This window comes from Lepus europaeus, chromosome 7 (genome assembly GCF_033115175.1).
Source record: "Lepus europaeus isolate LE1 chromosome 7, mLepTim1.pri, whole genome shotgun sequence".
NCBI lineage: Eukaryota > Metazoa > Chordata > Mammalia > Lagomorpha > Leporidae > Lepus > Lepus europaeus.
The window spans coordinates 17,390,710-17,409,704 of record NC_084833.1 but is presented as its reverse complement, the minus strand read 5'-3'; the positions used below and the strand labels follow the sequence as shown (position 1 = coordinate 17,409,704).

At 42.4% G+C, this 18,995-nt stretch overlaps 1 protein-coding gene across 1 annotated transcript in view; it reads right to left on the bottom strand.

The window, feature by feature from the left end:
• The window catches only part of NUP160 (nucleoporin 160), a 64,795-nt gene that overhangs the window by 15,009 nt on the left and 30,791 nt on the right, over positions 1 to 18,995 (bottom strand). Inside the window, exons 18-29 of the mRNA XM_062196133.1 lie at positions 17,831 to 17,964; positions 16,652 to 16,722; positions 15,839 to 15,998; positions 14,784 to 14,853; positions 13,734 to 13,832; positions 11,532 to 11,651; positions 7,100 to 7,195; positions 6,900 to 6,994; positions 6,709 to 6,805; positions 6,510 to 6,615; positions 2,495 to 2,655; positions 1,142 to 1,202 (exon numbers count right to left, since the gene is read on the bottom strand). Of these exons, the coding sequence (XP_062052117.1) occupies positions 1,142 to 1,202; positions 2,495 to 2,655; positions 6,510 to 6,615; positions 6,709 to 6,805; positions 6,900 to 6,994; positions 7,100 to 7,195; positions 11,532 to 11,651; positions 13,734 to 13,832; positions 14,784 to 14,853; positions 15,839 to 15,998; positions 16,652 to 16,722; positions 17,831 to 17,964 (1,270 nt within the window). The remainder of the gene's footprint in view (positions 1 to 1,141; positions 1,203 to 2,494; positions 2,656 to 6,509; positions 6,616 to 6,708; positions 6,806 to 6,899; positions 6,995 to 7,099; positions 7,196 to 11,531; positions 11,652 to 13,733; positions 13,833 to 14,783; positions 14,854 to 15,838; positions 15,999 to 16,651; positions 16,723 to 17,830; positions 17,965 to 18,995) is intronic.

Here is an 18,995-nt window from a genome sequence, read left to right as displayed (position 1 = left end):
TGCATAAGGTGACAAAGGCAGAATTAAAAGCAAGTGTGGGCCGGCGCCGTGGCTCAACAGGCTAATCCTCCGCCTTGCGGCGCCGGCACACCAGGTTCTAGTCCAGGTCGGGGTGCCGGATTCTGTCCCAGTTGCCCCTCTTCCTGGCCAGCTCTCTGCTGTGGCCCGGGAGTGCAGTGGAGGATGGCCCAAGTGCTTGGGCCCTGCACCCCATGGGAGACCAGGAGAAGCACCTGGCTCCTGCCATCGGATCAGCGCGGTGCGCCGGCCGCAGCGCGCCAACCGCAGCAGCCATTGGAGGGTGAACCAACGGCAAAGGAAGACCTTTCTCTCTGTCTCTCTCTCTCTCACTGTCTACTCTGCCCGTCAAAAAAAAAAAAAAAAAAAAAAAAAAAAAAAAAAAAAAAAAAAAAAAAAGCAGGTGTGTCCAAATCTAGAGCATAGGCTCTTCAGGAAGGATATCATGCATACCTGATAATTTCAAAGCAACCAGATTTTAAAAGTACGGCATTAAGCCAATTTAAATATAAAAGGCAACAAAAAGTTTTAAAGCACTTTTGTTTCTCATACTGCTGTAGAAAAAAATTTTTTTTATTGATTCATTTGAGAGAGAACAGAAATGAAAATGTGTTCCCCCATCTGCTGGTTCACTCCCCAAATGCCTGCAATGGCCAGGACTGAGCTGGGCTGAGGCCGGGAGCTGGGAATGCAATACAGGCCTTCCTTGTGAGTGGCAGGAATCTCATGACCTGAGCCATCACCACTGCCTCTTAGGATCTGCATCAGCAGGAAGCAGAACTAGGGAGCACAGCCAGGTATCAAATGCAGGCATTATAAACTCAGAGGAGGACATCTTAATGTCTAGGCCAAATACCTGTCCAGCATACATCATTTCAGAAGGCAACCAGATAACCTTTAGCAGATTAGAATGTTGAGAATAAAACTTTCAAGAAAGAACTTATTTTTAACAACTCCTATTTTTAGATTTATGATAGCATATTCATATGGTACACAGCAATATAATTATATATAACATTATAGCATAACTATCGTCTATCATACACAACTGTATGTTTGCATAACAGGCATAAAACATGTAACCACTGTCCAGCAAAGATCCAGCATGAGAACCCTGACTCACATGGGGCAGCTGTGCATTCTCCATCATGATTCCTCTTCGGAGATGCTCCAGGGCGATCATACTGATGAGACAAACAAGTGATTTAACTGTGAAAATTAGTATTTTATTTTGTTGCCATTAATTTTTTAATTTATTTTTAAATTTTTTTTTCATTTCCAGCTGATTTATTAAAATTGTCAAGGTACAGACTTTCAGCACCAAAAAAAATATAAATAAATAAAATAAAATAAAACAAACAACCAAACAAAAAAACCCAGGAAATGATGTCCATAGTGCATGTATCTGCTTTGCCATCATTTGCTACAAAATACACAGATGGTCTGTATTTTATTTAGATTATATTGGCTAGCATTAACTTTGATTCACAGCTTTCATGCCTGAATTCTCCATACAAACTACTTTTCTTTTAACAAGCACAGCTTGTCTTACAAAGATACTATCACTATCAAAGAAATGGAGCTGTTTACCAAGTTGGCTCACTTAGCTATAAACACATCACTGAGTCCAAGGACATGGATCTGATCTCCATATAAACCAGCTGGCCTTCCATGGATCCAGAGTTGTTATTGTCTACTCACAACCATGGGCGACAGCCCAGTAAATGCAGGAACTATATAACAGAAGTAGCTGGGCATATGCAACCTATCAGCAGAAAATAAACATTACCAGTGCTTGTCGCTTAAAACAATGACCTGCAGATTGAATTAACAACACAACTGAAATAAAAGCAGCTACCATTTACTGAGTATTTTCTGCAAGTCAGACATGGTCTATGTTCTAATAAGCAATCTACTCAAATTATCTCATTTAATACCTAAATAATCCTCATGGGTAGATATTATCCTTATTTTATGCAAGAAGATAAATGAACGGCAAAATATTAAGCAATGTGTCCATAGTCAAGTTTGTCTAACTTGTCCAAAACCACTCTGCCATATTTCTTCCTACAAGAATTCTAAAACTGGGGCTGGCACAGTAACGTAGTGGATAAAGCTGCCGCCTGCAGTGACAGCATCCCATATGGGTGCCAGTTCGAGACCCAGCTGCTCCACTTCCCATCCAGCTCTCTGCTATGGCCTGGGAAAGCAGTAGATCTTTGGGCCCCTGCACCTATGTGGGAGACCTTGAGGAAGCTCCTGGCTTCTAACTTCGGATTGGTGTAACTCCGTTTATCGCGGCCAATTAGGGAGTGAACCAGCAGATGGAAGACCTCTTTCTCTGCCCTTCTCTCTCTGTGTAACTCTGACTTTCAAAAAATAAATAAATCTATAAAACAAACAAACAAACAAACAAAAAAAACCTAAACCAAACCAGTTTGTATGATCCCCAAATTCCAATATAGAAAGCTCATACCACTGCACCAGATGCTGGCTGCACAATCCATGCATATTCTGGACGAATAAGTCGTAAACAATTAATAGCAGCCAGGTAACAGTTGCCTTGCTTCTCCAGTCCCCGCAGAGTTCGAACCTCTCTGCCAAGACGCATTCCATATTCAAACATCACTGTGCCAGCTAAAAAAGCAATATAAAACCAGACATAAAGATTTCACAAATGTGCTCTTTAGAGAGATACACATAGCAAACCTGTTACACTAAACAAATATGAAAACATTTTTGTAAAGATCTATTTATTCCAAAGTTACAGCAACTGACAGGGAAGGAAGAAGAGAGAGGAAAAGGAGGGGGACATTCAGGGGGCTATCTTTTGTCTGCTGCTCGACTCCTGAGTGGCCCCAATAGCTAGGCCAGGGCCAGGCTGAAGCCAGGAGCCAGGAACTCCATCCATGGGTAGCTGGGTTCCACTGCCTTCTCAGGTCGATTATCAGACAGCTGGATCAGAAACAAAGCAGCTGGGACTTGAATCTGCACTCCAGTATGAGATGCCAGCATTGTAAAAGTGGCAGCAGGGCTGGTGTTGCTGCATAGCAGGTTAAGACACAGCCTGTGATGCTGGCTTCCCATATGGATGCCAGTTCAAGACCTGGCTGCACCACTTCCAATCCAGCTCCCTGCCAATGTGCCTGGGAAAGCAGCAGAAAATGGAGCACCGCACCCAGGTGGGAGATATGGATGAAGCTTCAGGCTCCTGGCTTCAGCCTGGCACGGCCCTAGCTGTTGCAGCCATTCAGGAATGAGCCAGTGGATGGGATCTCTCTCTCTCTCTCTCCCCTCCCCTCCCCCCTGTAACTCTGCCTTTCAAATAAATAAAAATAAATCTCTAAAAGTCTTGGCTTAATCTGCTGTGCCACAATGTCAGCCTCAACATTAAAGTTCGAAATGAAAAAAATCATGTGCTGGCAAGGATTGGAAAAAACTAGAACTCTGTGCACTGTTGTTGGGAATAGAAAATGGTGCGGCAGCTATGTAACACAGTATAGAGGCTCCTCAAAAAATTAAAAATACAACTACCACACAACCCAGTAATTCTATTTCTCGATATAACATGGATGAACCTTGAAGATATTATGCTAGTCGAAATAACCAGTAGGCAAATTCATATAGAAGGGAAGTGAAATGGTAGTAGCCAGGAACTGGGTATAGGGTGAATAGGGGGCTGTTATTTAAGGGGCATAGAGCTTCAGTTTTATAAAATAAAGAGTTCTGGAGATTGGCTGCCCAACAATGTGAATGTGCTCAACGCTACTGAACTGTATATTTAAAAAGGTTAAGGGATGGGGCATTTGGTCTAGCAGTTAAGACACAGCTTGGGATGTGTGTGTCCCATATGGGAATGCCTTCATTGGAGCCCTGGCTCTGGTTCCCATTCAAGCTTTCTGCTAACATGTACCCCGGGAAGCGGCTCTCTGGGGCAGCACTGTGGCACAGCGGGTTAACAGCCTGGCCTGAAGCACCGGCATCTCATATGGGCACCGGTTCTAGTCCCGGCTGTTCCACTTCCGATCCAGCTCTCTGCTATGGCCTGGGGTAACAGTAGAAGATGACCCAAGTCCTTGGGCCCCTGCACCCATGTGGGAGACCCGAAAGAAGCTCCTGGTTCCAGATTGGTGCAGTTCCGGTCGTTGCGGCCAATTGGGCAGTGAACCATCAGATGGAAGACCTCTCTCTCTCTGCCTCCCCTCTCTCTGTGTAACTCTGACTTTCAAGCAAAATAAATAAATCTTAAAAAAAAAAAAACAAAAAAAAAAACAACAACAACCAGGTAATAGCTCTCTTGTCCTTCAAAACAAATAAACAAATAAAACTTAAAAAATGAAAATGGTTAAGCTGGCAAATTTAATGTTGTGTGTTTAGCACAATTTTTAAAAATGGAAAATGATAGCTTTAACTTTTTTTTTTTAAGATTTATTTATTTGAAAGGCTGAGTTAGAGAGAGATGGGGGAGATAGAAAAATATCATCTACCTTCTACCTTCTGATTCACTCCCCAGATGGCTGAAATAGCAAGGTCTGGGCCAGGCAGAAGCTGGAAGTCAGAAACTCCATCCTGGTCTCCCACATGGGTGTAGGGGCCCAACTATTTGGGGCATCTTCTGTTGCTTTTCCAAGTGTATTAGCAGGAAGCTAATTGGAAATGGAGCACTCCAATATTGGAGGCTGGTATCCCAAGTGGTCATTTAACCTGCTGTGCCACAACACTGGCTCTCTGTTAAAACTCTTAAAACAGTTTTTGTTTTTAAGGTTTTATTTTATTTTTAATTTATATAATAATTGTATGTACTTATGGGGAATAATGCAATGTTTCAATGTACGTATATGTATTTATGTAGAAGGACCAAACCAGGCTACATAATATACGCTTCATATCAAATGTTTATCAATCCTTATTAAATAAAAAAGATTTAAATTTTTTTTTCATTTATTATATTTACTACTTATTTATTTATGAGAGGCACAGAAAGAGACGGAGAAGAAGGAAAAGAGAACAAGCTCCCATCTGTTGGTTTACTTCCCAAATGCTTGTAACAGCTGCAGCTAGGCCAGGCCAGGCCAGAGCCAGGAGCCAGGAGCCAGGAGCCAGGAGCCAGGAATTTAATCTGGGTCTCTCATATACGTGGCAGAGGCCCAATTATCTGAGCCATCACCTGCTACCTACAGGGTGCACATTAATAGAAGCTGGGATCAGAACAGGAGTTGGTACTCAAATCCAGACACTGACAGATGTGGGCGTCCCAACAGGTGTCTTAATCACTATGCCAAATCCCTGCCTGTTTTGACTTTCAGATGCTACGTTCCTGAACCAAGAGCAAAAGACTACCTTAGAGGACTAGTCCCAGCCACTTTTTCACCATTACTGCCCAGAAGTCTGGAGACCAAGAAATGTCTGGACATCTGTCCAAGAACACACCCTCCATTACACTTCAGATGCACAGAGAGAAAGAGATACTGAAAAATACACTGTTCCGGGACAGCACAGGCTAGAAACCAATTAACATTTAAAAATTCTTTCGGTTTTCAAATACAGCTATTTTTCCTCTGAACAAATACTTTTTGAGCACTTAAATAGTCTACATTTCCCTTCTTGAATGAGTTAAGAAATCAAAGACTATGAAAACATTTTCCTATTAGGAATATTAATAAGAACATGCTTCAAATTAATTACATCCAGGGGCTGATGTTGTGGTGTGGTGGGTAGAGCTGCTGCCTGCAACACTGGCATCGCATATGGGTGCTGTTTCATGTCCTGGCTGCTTTGTTTCCGATCCAGCTCCCTGCTAATGGCCTGGGAAAAGCAGCAGGAGATCGCCCAGGTGTCTGGGCCCCCATTGGACACATGGAAGACCTGAAGAAGCTACTGGCTCCTGGCTTCGGCCTAGCCCATTGCTGGTTGTTGCAGCCATCTAGGGAGTAAATTAGCAAATGGAAGATCTCTTTGTGTGTCTTTCTTTCTGTAACTGTCACTTTCAAAATAAATAAATCTTTAAAAAATGTTGAAAAAGGAAAAAAATTTAGTAGGATATCATTTGATAACTTTCAAATGTAAATTGACATCTCTCTTTAAGGAAGTGACAATTCAATCTAGCTAACAAGGAATATCATCTATTCAGATGACTCAAAGACATTTCAGCACAGTGTTCCAAAAACTGATAAAAGAAAGTCAAAGGCAAAATGGCACTGGAATTCAAAACCATTCATAAGAATTCCAGAAACTTTAGTGAAAAAGCTAGTTTCCTTCTAAATGGACAGAATATGCACATAGAATACATTCCCTGGAAATGCCTTGTGAATGTTCCAGAATGACAGTAAGCACATATATTTCAAGGCCAACAGATAATATTTAGAAGAGTGAAGCTAATCTTGTTTTCAGAAATAATTAAAAATTACATAAGTCAAACACAGAATAGCTTTGTAAAGAAGTAATAAAGTACTAGGGTTGCCTCCCCCGCACAGACTGGCTCAACTGCTCACCTTTGCGGTAGTTGTGGCGATAGATGTGAAAGGCATAGAGAAGTTCATAGTAATTGTGGGTCATGAGGTCCACAGCTCTAGCACGTGACTCAATTATTCCCACAACCTAAAGAAGAAGAACCGATCACATAACAAATTTAGTAGCAATCACAGTAACCAGCACAGCTGCTCTGAGCCATCAGAGGGTAAACAAAATTACCTCATTATGCAGATTCACATAGGGAAACTCTACAAGATCCTGTAGCTGTGAGCGTTCACAAAGAACTACCACCAGCTGTCGCAAACAATCTAACTGCCTAAAAGATAAAGAAGGGGACAGAAAGGTAAACTCTCTGGGCAGGTGGAACAGGGCTGCTAAACTGACTTCTCTAAAAAAGAGCACGAGCTTACCTGCTGGAATCAGGAATCTGGGTTAAGGCCTCATATGCTTGACTATTGTGACCCAAATCCAAATGATGTTTGAAAATGCATGTCCTCAAAGTAGCCTAAATATAAAATTTAAGTCAAAAATCAAACAAGACCAACAGAAATTAATATGCTACATCCCCAACAAGTGTCAAGGAAAAAACTAAATTACAGTCCGTTCTTACTTGACTTTTCCAGTCATCACCTGCTTCAGTTATTGCTGAGGTAGCCAGCTGAATAACCAGTTCAGGCAAACCAATAACATCTAGTAGGCGTAAAACCTAAGTGGAAACAGAAAAAAGTTCCATTAAAATTAATATACTAGTGTATTCCAAGTTGAATTATGGCTTTAAGAAATGTTTATTTAGGGGCTGGCACTGTGGCGTAGCAGGTAAAGATGCTGTCTGCAGTGCAGGCATCCCACACGGGTGACTGTTCAAGTCCTGGATGCTCCACTTCAGTCTAGGTCTCTACTGAGGACTGGGAAAGCAGTAGAAGATGGCCCAAGTCCTTGGGCCCCTGCACCCATGTGTGGGACCCGGAAGAAGCTCCTGGCTCCTGGTTTCAGATTGGTGCATCTCTGGCCGTTGCAACCATCTGGGAATTGAACCAGCGGATGGAAGACCCCTTTCTCTGCCTCTCCTCTCTCTGTGTAACTCCGACTTTAAAATAAATAAATAAATCTTAAAAAAAGAACCCAATCAATATTTGCCCTCCAACAATCAGATGAAGACTCTACAGATGAAGACTCTGAGCTGCAGAGTAACGTGCCCAAGGGCACACACTGGGGAGACCTGTGTTTAAATCTCAGCATCTGGACTCCATAGCTTATCACTACATGGCTTCCAGGATAATCCCACAGCATGGTGAGCATGTCTTATTCTACCCCTGTGATCTGCTTTAGTTTATTCACGGCACTTTTCGCCGCCTGACACTGTGTATCTGTCTAGTCACTGCCCGCTTGACTATGAGCACTAAGCACTGTGAGGGCAGAGCTTGATGCTCATGCTTAGAGTACACAGCAGAATTTCAATGATTATTTGCTAAATGAATAAATGCAATTTCACTACCTCTTTCTACTAATTGATTACATCACAGATGAATTTAAGGAATCGTAAACAAATGACCACACAGCCTTGTAAAAATCCTAAACAGAATACACGTAATGTCTGACATAACTGATCTCTCTCTCTCTCTTTTTTTTTTTTTTTGACAAGCAGAGTGGATAGTGAGAGAGAGAGAGAGAGAAAGGTCTTCCTTTTTGCCGTTGGTTCACCCTCCAATGGCCGCTGCGGCCGGCGCATCTCGCTGATGTGAAGCCAGGAGCCAGGTACTTCTCCTGGTCTCCCATGCGGGTGCAGGGCCCAAGGACTTGGGCCATCCTCCACTGCCTTCCCGGGCCATAGCAGAGAGCTGGCCTGGAAGAGGAGCAACTGGGATAGAATCCGGTGCCCCAACCGGGACTAGAACCCGGTGTGCCGGTGCCGCAAGGCGGAGGATTAGCCTGTTAAGCCTCGGTGCTGGCCGACATAACTGATCTCTAACACAAGATAAGACAGTGGCCTTCAAACTATTGTGATTGTCCACCTGATGGACAATGTCTGCAAACACTCCCCAAAATGTGCACATGTATTTATTTATCTTACATATATGCATTTCTCTAATATGTGTATCTAGCAACACACTTAAAATATATGCTTATAAAGATAAAAGTTTTTTGTTTTTTGTTTTTTTTTTGACAGGCAGAGTGGACAGGCAGAGAGACAGAGAGACAATGGCCGCTGTGGCCAGCGCACCGCGCCGATCCGATGGCAGGAGCCAGGTGCTTATCCTGGTCTCCCATGGGGTGCAGGGCCCAAGGGCCTGGGCCATCCTCCATTGCACTCCCTGGCCACAGCAGAGAGCTGGCCTGGAAGAGGGGCAACCGGGACAGGATCGGTGCCCCGACTGGGACTAGAACCCGGTGTGCCGGCGCCACAAGGCGGAGGATTAGCCTAGTGAGCCGCGGCGCCGGCCAAGATAAAAGATTTTTACAAACTATAAGTACAGTGGGCTGATGTTCACAAAGTGACCATATCGACAATACCAGTGTCCAGATTAAGAATTTTATCAGCTGTCCAAAGCTCCCTTGTGACTCCCTCCAGCCTCTATTACCCACATAAACCATCCTGCTTAACTTTATGAAAATAGAATCTTACTTTTTTGTGTTTTCCTGCTTTCTTTTGTTTGTAAAAGTTTTATTACATGTAGCATTCATTTCATTGTTGTGTTGCATGTTTTTATCAAAAGATTTATTTGAATGGCAGAGTGACAAACACAAACACGAAGACTGATTTTCCATCTGCTTGTTTCCCCAAATGGCTCCAACAGCTGGGGCTGGACCAGGCTAAAGCCAAAGACCCTAGAATTCCATCTAAGTCTCACATGGGTGGCAAGGGCCCAAGTATGTGGGCCAATCTTTGGTGCTTTCAAAGACACATTAACAGAAACTGGAATGGAAGCAGAGCAGCCAAGACTTGAACTGGCATCCAGTACTCACTGTGCCGCAACACTGGCCCCGCTGCTGTGATTTCTTTGAAAGAATATAACACAACTCATGGGTTCATTGTTAATAGATGCTTGGGGTGTCTTGAGTATAACTTTTATGAATATGCTACTTGGAACATAATTATACATATCTTTTATAAATACATCTTTCTGGACGTATTCAGAACTGCAGTAACTATAAATAATGACAGTTTTTCAAAGTGGTTGTTAACAAATACATACTCCATCATGGGTAATCAGGATGCTTAATGCCTTGAAAATCTTCATGATTTCACACTGTCATGAACTGTTATTTCACATTCAAGGTTCATCTACTTAAGATTTTAAAATAGCACTCCTGACAAATACAATTATTTTTGGCCTATCGTCAGATCTGATTAGGCCGTCCTGGTCTTCGCCTTATAAAGTGGCTGATGAAGAGACTGTACCAAAGGTAAGAAGTGTCAGCTCTATCTTCTCTCATTTACCTGTACTTTTAGTCAGTATTTCTTCAATTTGGCTTCTTTATGAGCATTTTTCAAAGCCACATTGTGAAAGTGAGTTTCATCAAATTAAGCAATATAATGTGTAAATCCATTTCACCAGGATTTCCTAAGCTAGTGGAATCGTATGGGTCAGTGAGGGTGCCAGTATGCACTGGTGACCCTAACCATGATATTCCTCTCTCAGGGACCTGCCTCCAGATCCAGTGACAAACAACCACCAGGTCAAAGGCCCAAGTGAAAAGCACCAGAGTCCACCCTATATTACTACATCTTAATTTATTCCTTTGGTAAGTGAGGCCTAATATCTTCCTTCCGATTCCCACTTTGGGGTCCAGCAGTGGTTCTTAATGTTTGCTGTGTGAGTTCCTTCTAATGAGAGCTACAGAGGCTCCACAAAGAAAAAACAGAAACATTTGAACACCATTTCACAGCATTTACAGATTCAACTCTGTCTGACCTTAGCAGAAATCTTGACTTAGAATCAGTGGGATGTTAGAGTATTATCAAGAGCTATAAATCGGGGCCTGCATTTTGGTGTTGCAGGTAAAGCTGACACCTGCAGTGTAGGCATCTCACGTGAGTGCCAGTTTGACTCCTGGCTGTTCCACTTCCCATTCAACTCCTTGCAAATGACCTAGGAAAACAGCAGAAGATGGCCCAAGTGTTGGACCCCTGTACCCATGTCCCACATGGGAGACCTGGAAGAAGCTCCAGGCTCCTGGCTTTAGCCTGGTATAGCCCCAGCTGTTGTGGGGAGTAAACCAGTGATGGAAGATCTCTCTCTCTCTTCATTTCTCTATGTAACTCTGTCTTTCAAATAAGTTTTTATATATATATATATATATATATATATATATATATATATATATATAGTTACAAATCTATTTCAGTGTAAATTCATTTATCTAACAAGTAATAAAAAAAACAGTGAAGGCCGCTATTGTGGCATTTACTCTTTGGTGGTAAATCCAGACAAGAACAACAACTTAACATATAACATGAAGTTTGGTTAAAGGTTATAAAGAAAAAACAAAGCAGGGCCCAAAGAACCTGGAGCTGCATGTGTGAATGTAAGGGAGAGACAGCGCAAGTGCGTAAAAGAGCACAGCGGGAAGGCTGTTTGCTGAGGGCCAGGCCGGAGGGCGCCCTGAAGAGGGCACAGGTGAGTAGAGATCAAGTGAAATGAGGGCCTGTGGAAGAGCCGTTCAAGGTGCAAGCCGTTCAAGAACAGCAGGTACTTGCATGAGACAGCGGGAGGGCCACTAGTGTTACAGCTGAGGGATCAGAGCAAGGAGTGGTACCAAATGCTGAAATCAGAAACTAAGGCTAAATACACTATTAACACTAATGACCTCAAGTATCAGCAAAACTAATAAAGCATAAGTCAATAACAAGATGTCATCATGGTAATTTCATTTAAGTCAAAAACAAAGTTTAACTAAAAATAAGTTTTTTCAATTTTTCCTTTCACTTGGAAGTTCCAGGAACCATTACATTTTTATAGCATTTTTCTCCAAAAATTGCAAAGCAACACATTTCAGATGTATTTTTGGGTTAAGAAGGGCTACACCATGATATAAGGTACCTTATCATAATACTGCAGCCTCGGAGTGGACACAGCTTCCCCATCCTCCGAGCGGATCAGGCGATCCAGGAATTCCTCCTTGCCTACTTCAGATGCTGCCTGACAGAAACATTCCAATGCCTGGACAAATGGAAGAATACTGAGTGACTTCTAACAGATCATTCCAATCCTAAGTGCTGAGTTACTGTGCTAAGGAAAGCTAAAAAAGAAAGAAAATTATTTAAAGTTACTACTTTCACAATTTCTGCCATATATAAATTCCATCTGATGTACTATTTAATAACCCTCAAGCTTAACTCACTTTTTTTAAAGATTTATTTATTTATTTGAAAGATAGAATTACAGAGAGGCAGAGACAGAGAAAGGTCTTCCATCCGTTGGGTCACTTCCCACAACGGCCACAACGGCCGGAGCTGTGCTGATCTGAAGCCAGAAACCAGGAGCTTCTTTTGGGTCTTCCACATGGGTGCAACGCCCGAGCACTTGGGCCATCTTCTGCTGCTTTCCCAGGCCATAGCAGAGAGCTGGGTCAGAAAAGGAGCAGCTGGGACTCGGACTGGCGGCCATATGGGATGCTGGCACCACAAACTGGGGCCTTAACGTGCCACGCCACAGCGCCAGCCCCCTCAGCTCACTTTTAGTCTGATAACCATGAATTAAAAGTGAGCTAGTAAGGTGACTGATGGATAGCTAGGCATGTAATGAAGCAATTGTAGTAACACGTTAACAAGTATAGAATTTGAGTGAGGGGTAGGTGACAGTTTACTGTAAAAATGTTTGATGGGCCAGAGTTGTGTCACAGAGGACTAAGTTGTGCTTGAGACACCAGCATCCCATATTGGAGTGTTCTGAACCAGTTTCCTAGTAATGTGCTTAGGAAGACAGTGGAGGATGGCCAAGTAATTGGGCCTCTGCCATCAATGGGAGACCAGGATGGAGTTCCTGGCTCCTGGCTTTGGCTTGGCCCCAATTTGGCTGTTGTGGCCACTTGGGGAATTTACCTGCACACAGCAGATCACTCTCTTACATCTTCTGTTGCTTTTTCAAATAAATAAATATTTAAAGAAGCACCATGAGGGGCCCAGTGTGGTGCAGTGGGTAAAGCCACTGCCTGCAGTGCCTGTATTCCAGCTGCTCCACTTCCGATCCAGCTCTCTGCCATGGCCTGGCAAAGCAGTGGAGGACGGCCCAAGTGCTTGGACCCCTGCACCCACGTGGGAGACCAGGAGGAAGCTCCTAGCTCCTGGCTTTGGATCAGCACAGCTCTGGCTGTTGCAGCCATTTGGGAAGTGAACCAGCGGATGGAAGACTTCTCTTTCTCTCTGCCTCTAACGCTGCCTTTCAAATCAATCAATACATTTTTAAAAATTTTATTTATTTATTTGAGAGGTAGAGTTACAGACAGTGAGAGGGAGAGACAAAGATCTTCCTTCTGCTGTTTCACTCTTCAAATGGCCACAATGGTCGCAATGGCCAGAGCTGAGCCAATCCAAAGCCAGGAGCTTCTTCCTGGTTTCCATGAGGGTGCAGGGGCCTAAGCACTTGGGCCATCTTCTACTGCTTTTCCAGGCCATACCAGAGAGCTGAATCAGAAGAGGAGTAGCCATGACTAGAACTGGTGCCCACATGGGATGCCAGAGCCGCAGGCAGAAGATTTAACCTACCGTGCCACAATAAATAAATATTTAAAAAAAAAAATCATGAAACAAAAAAATAGACAGAATGAAACAACGTGTTCCCATTCGATCCAGCTCCCTGCTAATGTGCCTGGGAAAGCAGTGGAAGATGGCCCAAGTCCATGAGTCCTTGCACCCATGTGGGAGACCCGGAAAAAGCTTCAGGCTTCTGGCTTCAGATCAGCTCAGCTCTGGCTATTTGGGGAGTGGACCAGTGGATGGAAGACCTCTCTCTTTCTGCCTCTCTGTAACTGTGCCTTTCAAATAAAAGACAAAACAAAAACAAAAACAACATATCCCTAAAAACACCTGCCAGGGGCAGGATGGTTTTAATGTTTTCTCTCATTCTTCTGTGATCTAACTAAATCACAAAGCACAAGAAGCTGAACAGACCTCATAAGTGCATCGTGTATCATGCTCTTCATTGGAACTAATACAGTCATGCCTCCCGTTCCCCACAACCTAGTTTAATGGAAACCAAGGGGCCTCCTTGAATAATATTTACTCATCATTCAAATTAAGTTACCTTCTGTCCTTCTCCTGTAACGAGGTAACACCGCCCCAGCATAAATCGACAGGAACCAACGTTGACTTGACACCAGGGATGCAACAGTTGAATATAATCCTATAAAGGCATAGAAAGTGCCATCTGGTTACAAAATAAACACTACTTAAGGAGATACTCATTTCCAAGTTCCTCAAAGAAGGAGAGAAGATATTTTTCAATTAATACAAAAGTTTTATTGCTTGGAATTATCTAGAGATACAAACCTAATCCTGTAATACACCTTAAAAAATTTTAAGGTGAATGAATTTTATGTATTTCATTGTTAATATAGTCTTTTTTTTTTTTTTTTTTTTTTTTTGACAGGCAGAGTGGACAGTAGAGAGAGACAGAGAGAAAGGTCTTCCTTTTTGCCGTTGGTTCACCCTCCAATGGCCGCCGCGGTTGGCACCCTGCGGCCGGCGCACTGCGCTGATCCAATGGCAGGAGCCAGGTGCTTCTCCTGGTCTCCCATGGGGTGCAGGGCCCAAGCACTTGGGCCACCCTCCACTGCACTCCCTGGCCACAGCAGAGAGCTGGCCTGGAAGAGGGGCAACCGGGACAGGATCGGTGCCCCGACTGGGACTAGAACCCGGTGTGCCGGCGCCGCAAGGCGGAGGATTAGCCTGTTGAGCCGTGGCGCCGGCTCATTGTTAATATATTCTTACACTGGATTAGATATTTTCAGGATTCAGTAAATCATACCCATACTCAACATCTTAATAATTATCCAATTTTAGGTATTTAACCAGTTCACTGACTAGATTCCAAAAAGGATTTCTATGAAGATAATAGTATGTTTCTATCACTATAAAGAGAAACTAACAGAGAAAATTGAAAAAAGAGAAATACTCCAGAAAAAATTGTTAGGGATATGATCAAGAGAGAGGTAGAGAAAATCTCTTTGGGGTATGCCTTGGTGCAGCCAAATTTAAATTATTTTATTTTCAACCCAATTAAGATGTAGTTAACATTACAATGAAAAAAATTCCCAGCAAAGTGATTAAACTGCTCATGTTCAACAGAACTCACCTGCAACTGTATATACTGACAGTTTCCCATCAAACATTCTAGAAAGAGACAACCAGGATTGCTAGGCCATCTAGTTACTGTTAAGGAGATTTCTTACTTTTTTGGCAAAATTTAAATACACACATTGAATCGTACATTCAGAAGTTTATCAAATGCCTTTAAAAAAAGTGACCAAGCCCTTTCCATCACTATAACACCTTAATATTAAACAAATACAGTGAAAAGCAACACAGAGGTCCTTCAAAAAGTGTGGAGCGGTAGGTGGTTCAAGTCCCAGCTGCTCCTTTTCCAATCCAGCTCTCTGTTGTGGTCTGGGAAAGCAGAAGATGATGGTCCAAGTGCTTAGGCCCTGTACCCATGTGGGAGACCCAGAAGAAACTCCTGGCTCTCAGCTTTAAATTGGCCCAGCTCCAGCTGTTGTGGCCATTTGGGGAATAAACCGGCAGATGGAAGACTCCCCCTCCTTTTTGTAACTCTACTTCTCAAATAAATCTTTTACAAAAACAGTTAATGATTTATGCCCTTTTAGATTCATATTTAGGTCATTTGTGTTGTGAAATGTATTTAAATTTTTGACCTAGCCAGGGCCATTGTGGCCATTTGGGAAGCCCACTAGAGAGGATGGAGGATCTCTTTGTCTCCCTTTCTTTAACTCTGCATTTCTAATAAGTGGACGCATCTTAAAAAAACAAACAAATTGTGATCAATTTGAAAATATTATCTTGTTAAGGAAGTACTAAATCTCATTAAAAATCTTTATGGGGGCAGGTACTTGGTGCAAGCACTTATGTCCCTGCTTGGGATGCCTGCATCCCATATCAGAGTGCCTGGTTCATGCCTGGGCTCCTCCCCTTCCGATCCAGCTTTCTAATGTGCATCCGGGGAGGTATTTGTTACAGACACCTGGGAAGTGAACTGGAGGAAGGAAGATGTCTTTCTGTTGCTCTGCCTTTCAGTAAAATGGAAAAAAAAAAATCCTTATTATAGAGACAAGGTAAGTCTTAGATTATTTAGACAGAAGATACTTTCCAATTGGCTTTTAAGTAAAAGGATACAAAAGCTGCAATAAATAACCTGTAATTGCAGTAATCATTTGAGACCAATTCAATCCAGTTTGGCTCAGAGGTGCCTTTGGTTGAGAGAAGAGATGAGAGATAATGTGTTTTCTTGCAACTTCTTGGAAGAATAACTCCACAACTGTTTGAGGGCTAGATACTTAAAAAGAAAAGGTTATGACAATAACAAACTTGTGATAATAGCATCAACTTTTGTTTAAAATGGCCTACCAATTCATTGTATGCCTGTAACAAGTCAGTGCTGATATAAATCAAAAAGGTTGTAAACTGAAGTACTATGCAAATGCAACAAAAAAGCACTTAAATTAATATTGTAGTAATTTCTTTTCACAGATCTCACTACACCTAAGCAATGAGGAACGCTACAACAGATACTCTACAATAAAATTTTTAAAAAAGGCCCAAGATTGCAAAACAATACAAAATAAATTCTCTACAATAATGGTTTTCAAGCATACGATAGGGCTCCTTTTAAATATTTGGTGACCACGACAAGATCACAAAAGCTACCAAGAACTTGGTAAACTTTTGAAAGATTTTGCTGAATGAATCACAAGAGCATCAATACACAGTGGGCAAGTCCACGGCAGTGTTAGTGCCCCCTTAATTTATGCCTGACATGGAACTGCAGCTTCATAGACTCTTCCCACAACCACAGGTCTCAGACCCAGGCTTGCACAAGCCTCTGAAAGCGAAGCCAGAGAGCCCAGCCAACCTTTCCACAGCACAGGTGGCAAGAACACTTTAGTGCTCTATTTACAATCAGATGTGTACACACAGTCCGCTCCTTACCAAACTTATTCGTCATTAAAGCACCAGAGTCAGTCAGTTCCAGCACTGACAAGTGTTGGAGATTCGATTCCCTGTGAGAAAAGGGGGAAAGAGCTGTATAAATTCTCCTGTGGCAAACATTAGGTCCAAGTTATCCAACTAAGAACACTGTCAACTTAATAAATAACTTGCATGTAAAAGCTCCACTTCAAGCACAAAGGCAGCCGAAAAATGTCCAGAATGTATTGTTGTCCATTCACACCCTTCAGCTGTCCTTCAATGATGGCAAGACAGAGCCAAAAGGATGGTTTATCTTACTGAAGATGTGAATCTTGGAATTCTTGGATTTTTTTTTCCTTCTTTTGGTTATAAAGAAGCTCACCTGTCTTTAATAACTTGGACATTTTTGTGTGTTGTCTAAGTTTTCCTCTGGCTTCAACATAATTTGTATATTACAAACATACATAATATCATTTATATCCCAAAAGGAATACATAGATAAATGAGGGTACGTTGAAAAAAAAATTCCGTGGGATAATTACAACACAAATATAGTTTCATGTAAAAAATTCTGAAGCCCAGGGCAGGCATTGGCACAGCAGTTAAGATGCCAATTGGGAGGCCAGCACTGTGCAGCAGCAGGTTAAGCTGCCCTTACAATGCCCACATCCCACATGAGAGTGCTGGTTTGAGTCCCGACTATTCTGCCAATAGAGCTTCTTGATGGCCCCAAGTATTTGAGTCCCTGGGAGACCAGGGTGGAGTTCCTGGCCCCTGGCTTCAAAATGGCCCAGGCCTGGCTACTGAGGCCATTTGGGGTGAACTAGTGGATGGAAGATCTCTGTCACTCTTTCAAAAAAATAAATATTAAAACTAGCAAAATAAAAGAAATGAAAAATATTTTGAAATCCATGCATATATGAGGGTCTTCTAAAACTTCATGGAAAATGTGATTTAGGAAAAGAATTAAGGATTTCAAATATTTTGTACCGAAGTAAATATCTTTTAATTTAAACTTTTTTGAAGTACCCTCACATATGTAATAATACATATTTATTATTTTCATTCTTACATGTTGCCTTCAACCTTTAGAAAACGTAACATTTAAAAGCTCTCCAAATCTTATAGGCAAATGATTTAATTATTTTTAAGACAACAGAAAAAATTTACTTTAACAATCATTAGAATAATGAAACTCACAGCGTGTCAACTGGAACATCAGTTGCCAAGCACTGACTATTCCACTTAATGAGGTAATAACATAGGAGCAGGGGAGCTGTTCGATGCAGTAGTTCTTGCTGAGCTTGAAAGAGCTGACCAGCTCCCAAAATCACCTGTTCATGATGGGTGACGAGATCAGAACACGGTCAGTAATGGTAATTCTTAAGGTTAGGAGGAGGTAAAATAAAACAGTTACAAAAGGCACAAAATTAAAAGCAATATTATTATATCAAGGGATGGCAAGTAGCTAAACAGGTTCCCTAACATTAACAGCTGGGGAAAACACACAGCTCAATATGTTTGAGGAGCTAATAATGGAGAAGACAATAAGCAGCTTAACTTTTGGGATGGGTGTTCCGGTGCAGTGAGCTAAAGTACCAGATCAGGTGCCAGTTGAGCCCTGGCTACTCAGCTTCTGATCCAGCCTCCTGTTAGTGTCCTTGGGAAGGCAGTGGAAGATGGCCCAAATACGTCGTCCCTGCCACTCATGTGGGAGACCTGAATGGAGTTTCAGGCTCCTGGCTGTTTGCCAGTATTTGGGCAGTGAATCAGTGAATGGAAGCTCTTTCATTGCCCTCCCCACCCCATAACTCTTTCAAATACATACATACATACATCCTTTTTTAAAAAAATACCCAGCTTTCTTTAAATTAAAAAGAGGTACAGGGCAATTTCAATACTCTCTGTACTGCTGGTGTTGGTAAGAAGAAATGTTGCTGTGGATTTGTTCTGAGAGGAGCGTGGTGGGGGCAAGAGGCGCGGAGTCACCACACAGACACCGGGAGTCAGGTGAACACAGGCCAGAGGCACAACCATTAGAGGCAAAGCTGGCAATACAGGGTGAATATCCCCTGTGTGAAATGCCTGGGCCCACAGTGTTTCAGATTTTGGGTTCTTCAGATTTTAAAATGTTTGCAGACTCTATCTGTCGCGCATCTCTAATCTGCAAATCTGAAGTGCTCCAGAATCAGGGCTCAGAGCATTCTGGAATTCAGAGCATTTCAGACCTCAGATTCTCCAGAACAGGGGTGACGAGAGCCTGAAAACTGCACACTCTGACCAATCAATTCTCTTTCTTAGAATATATCCTAGAGAGAGAATCAAAGATGTACAGAGTTGTAAGGATGGTCACAAAGGGAATTGG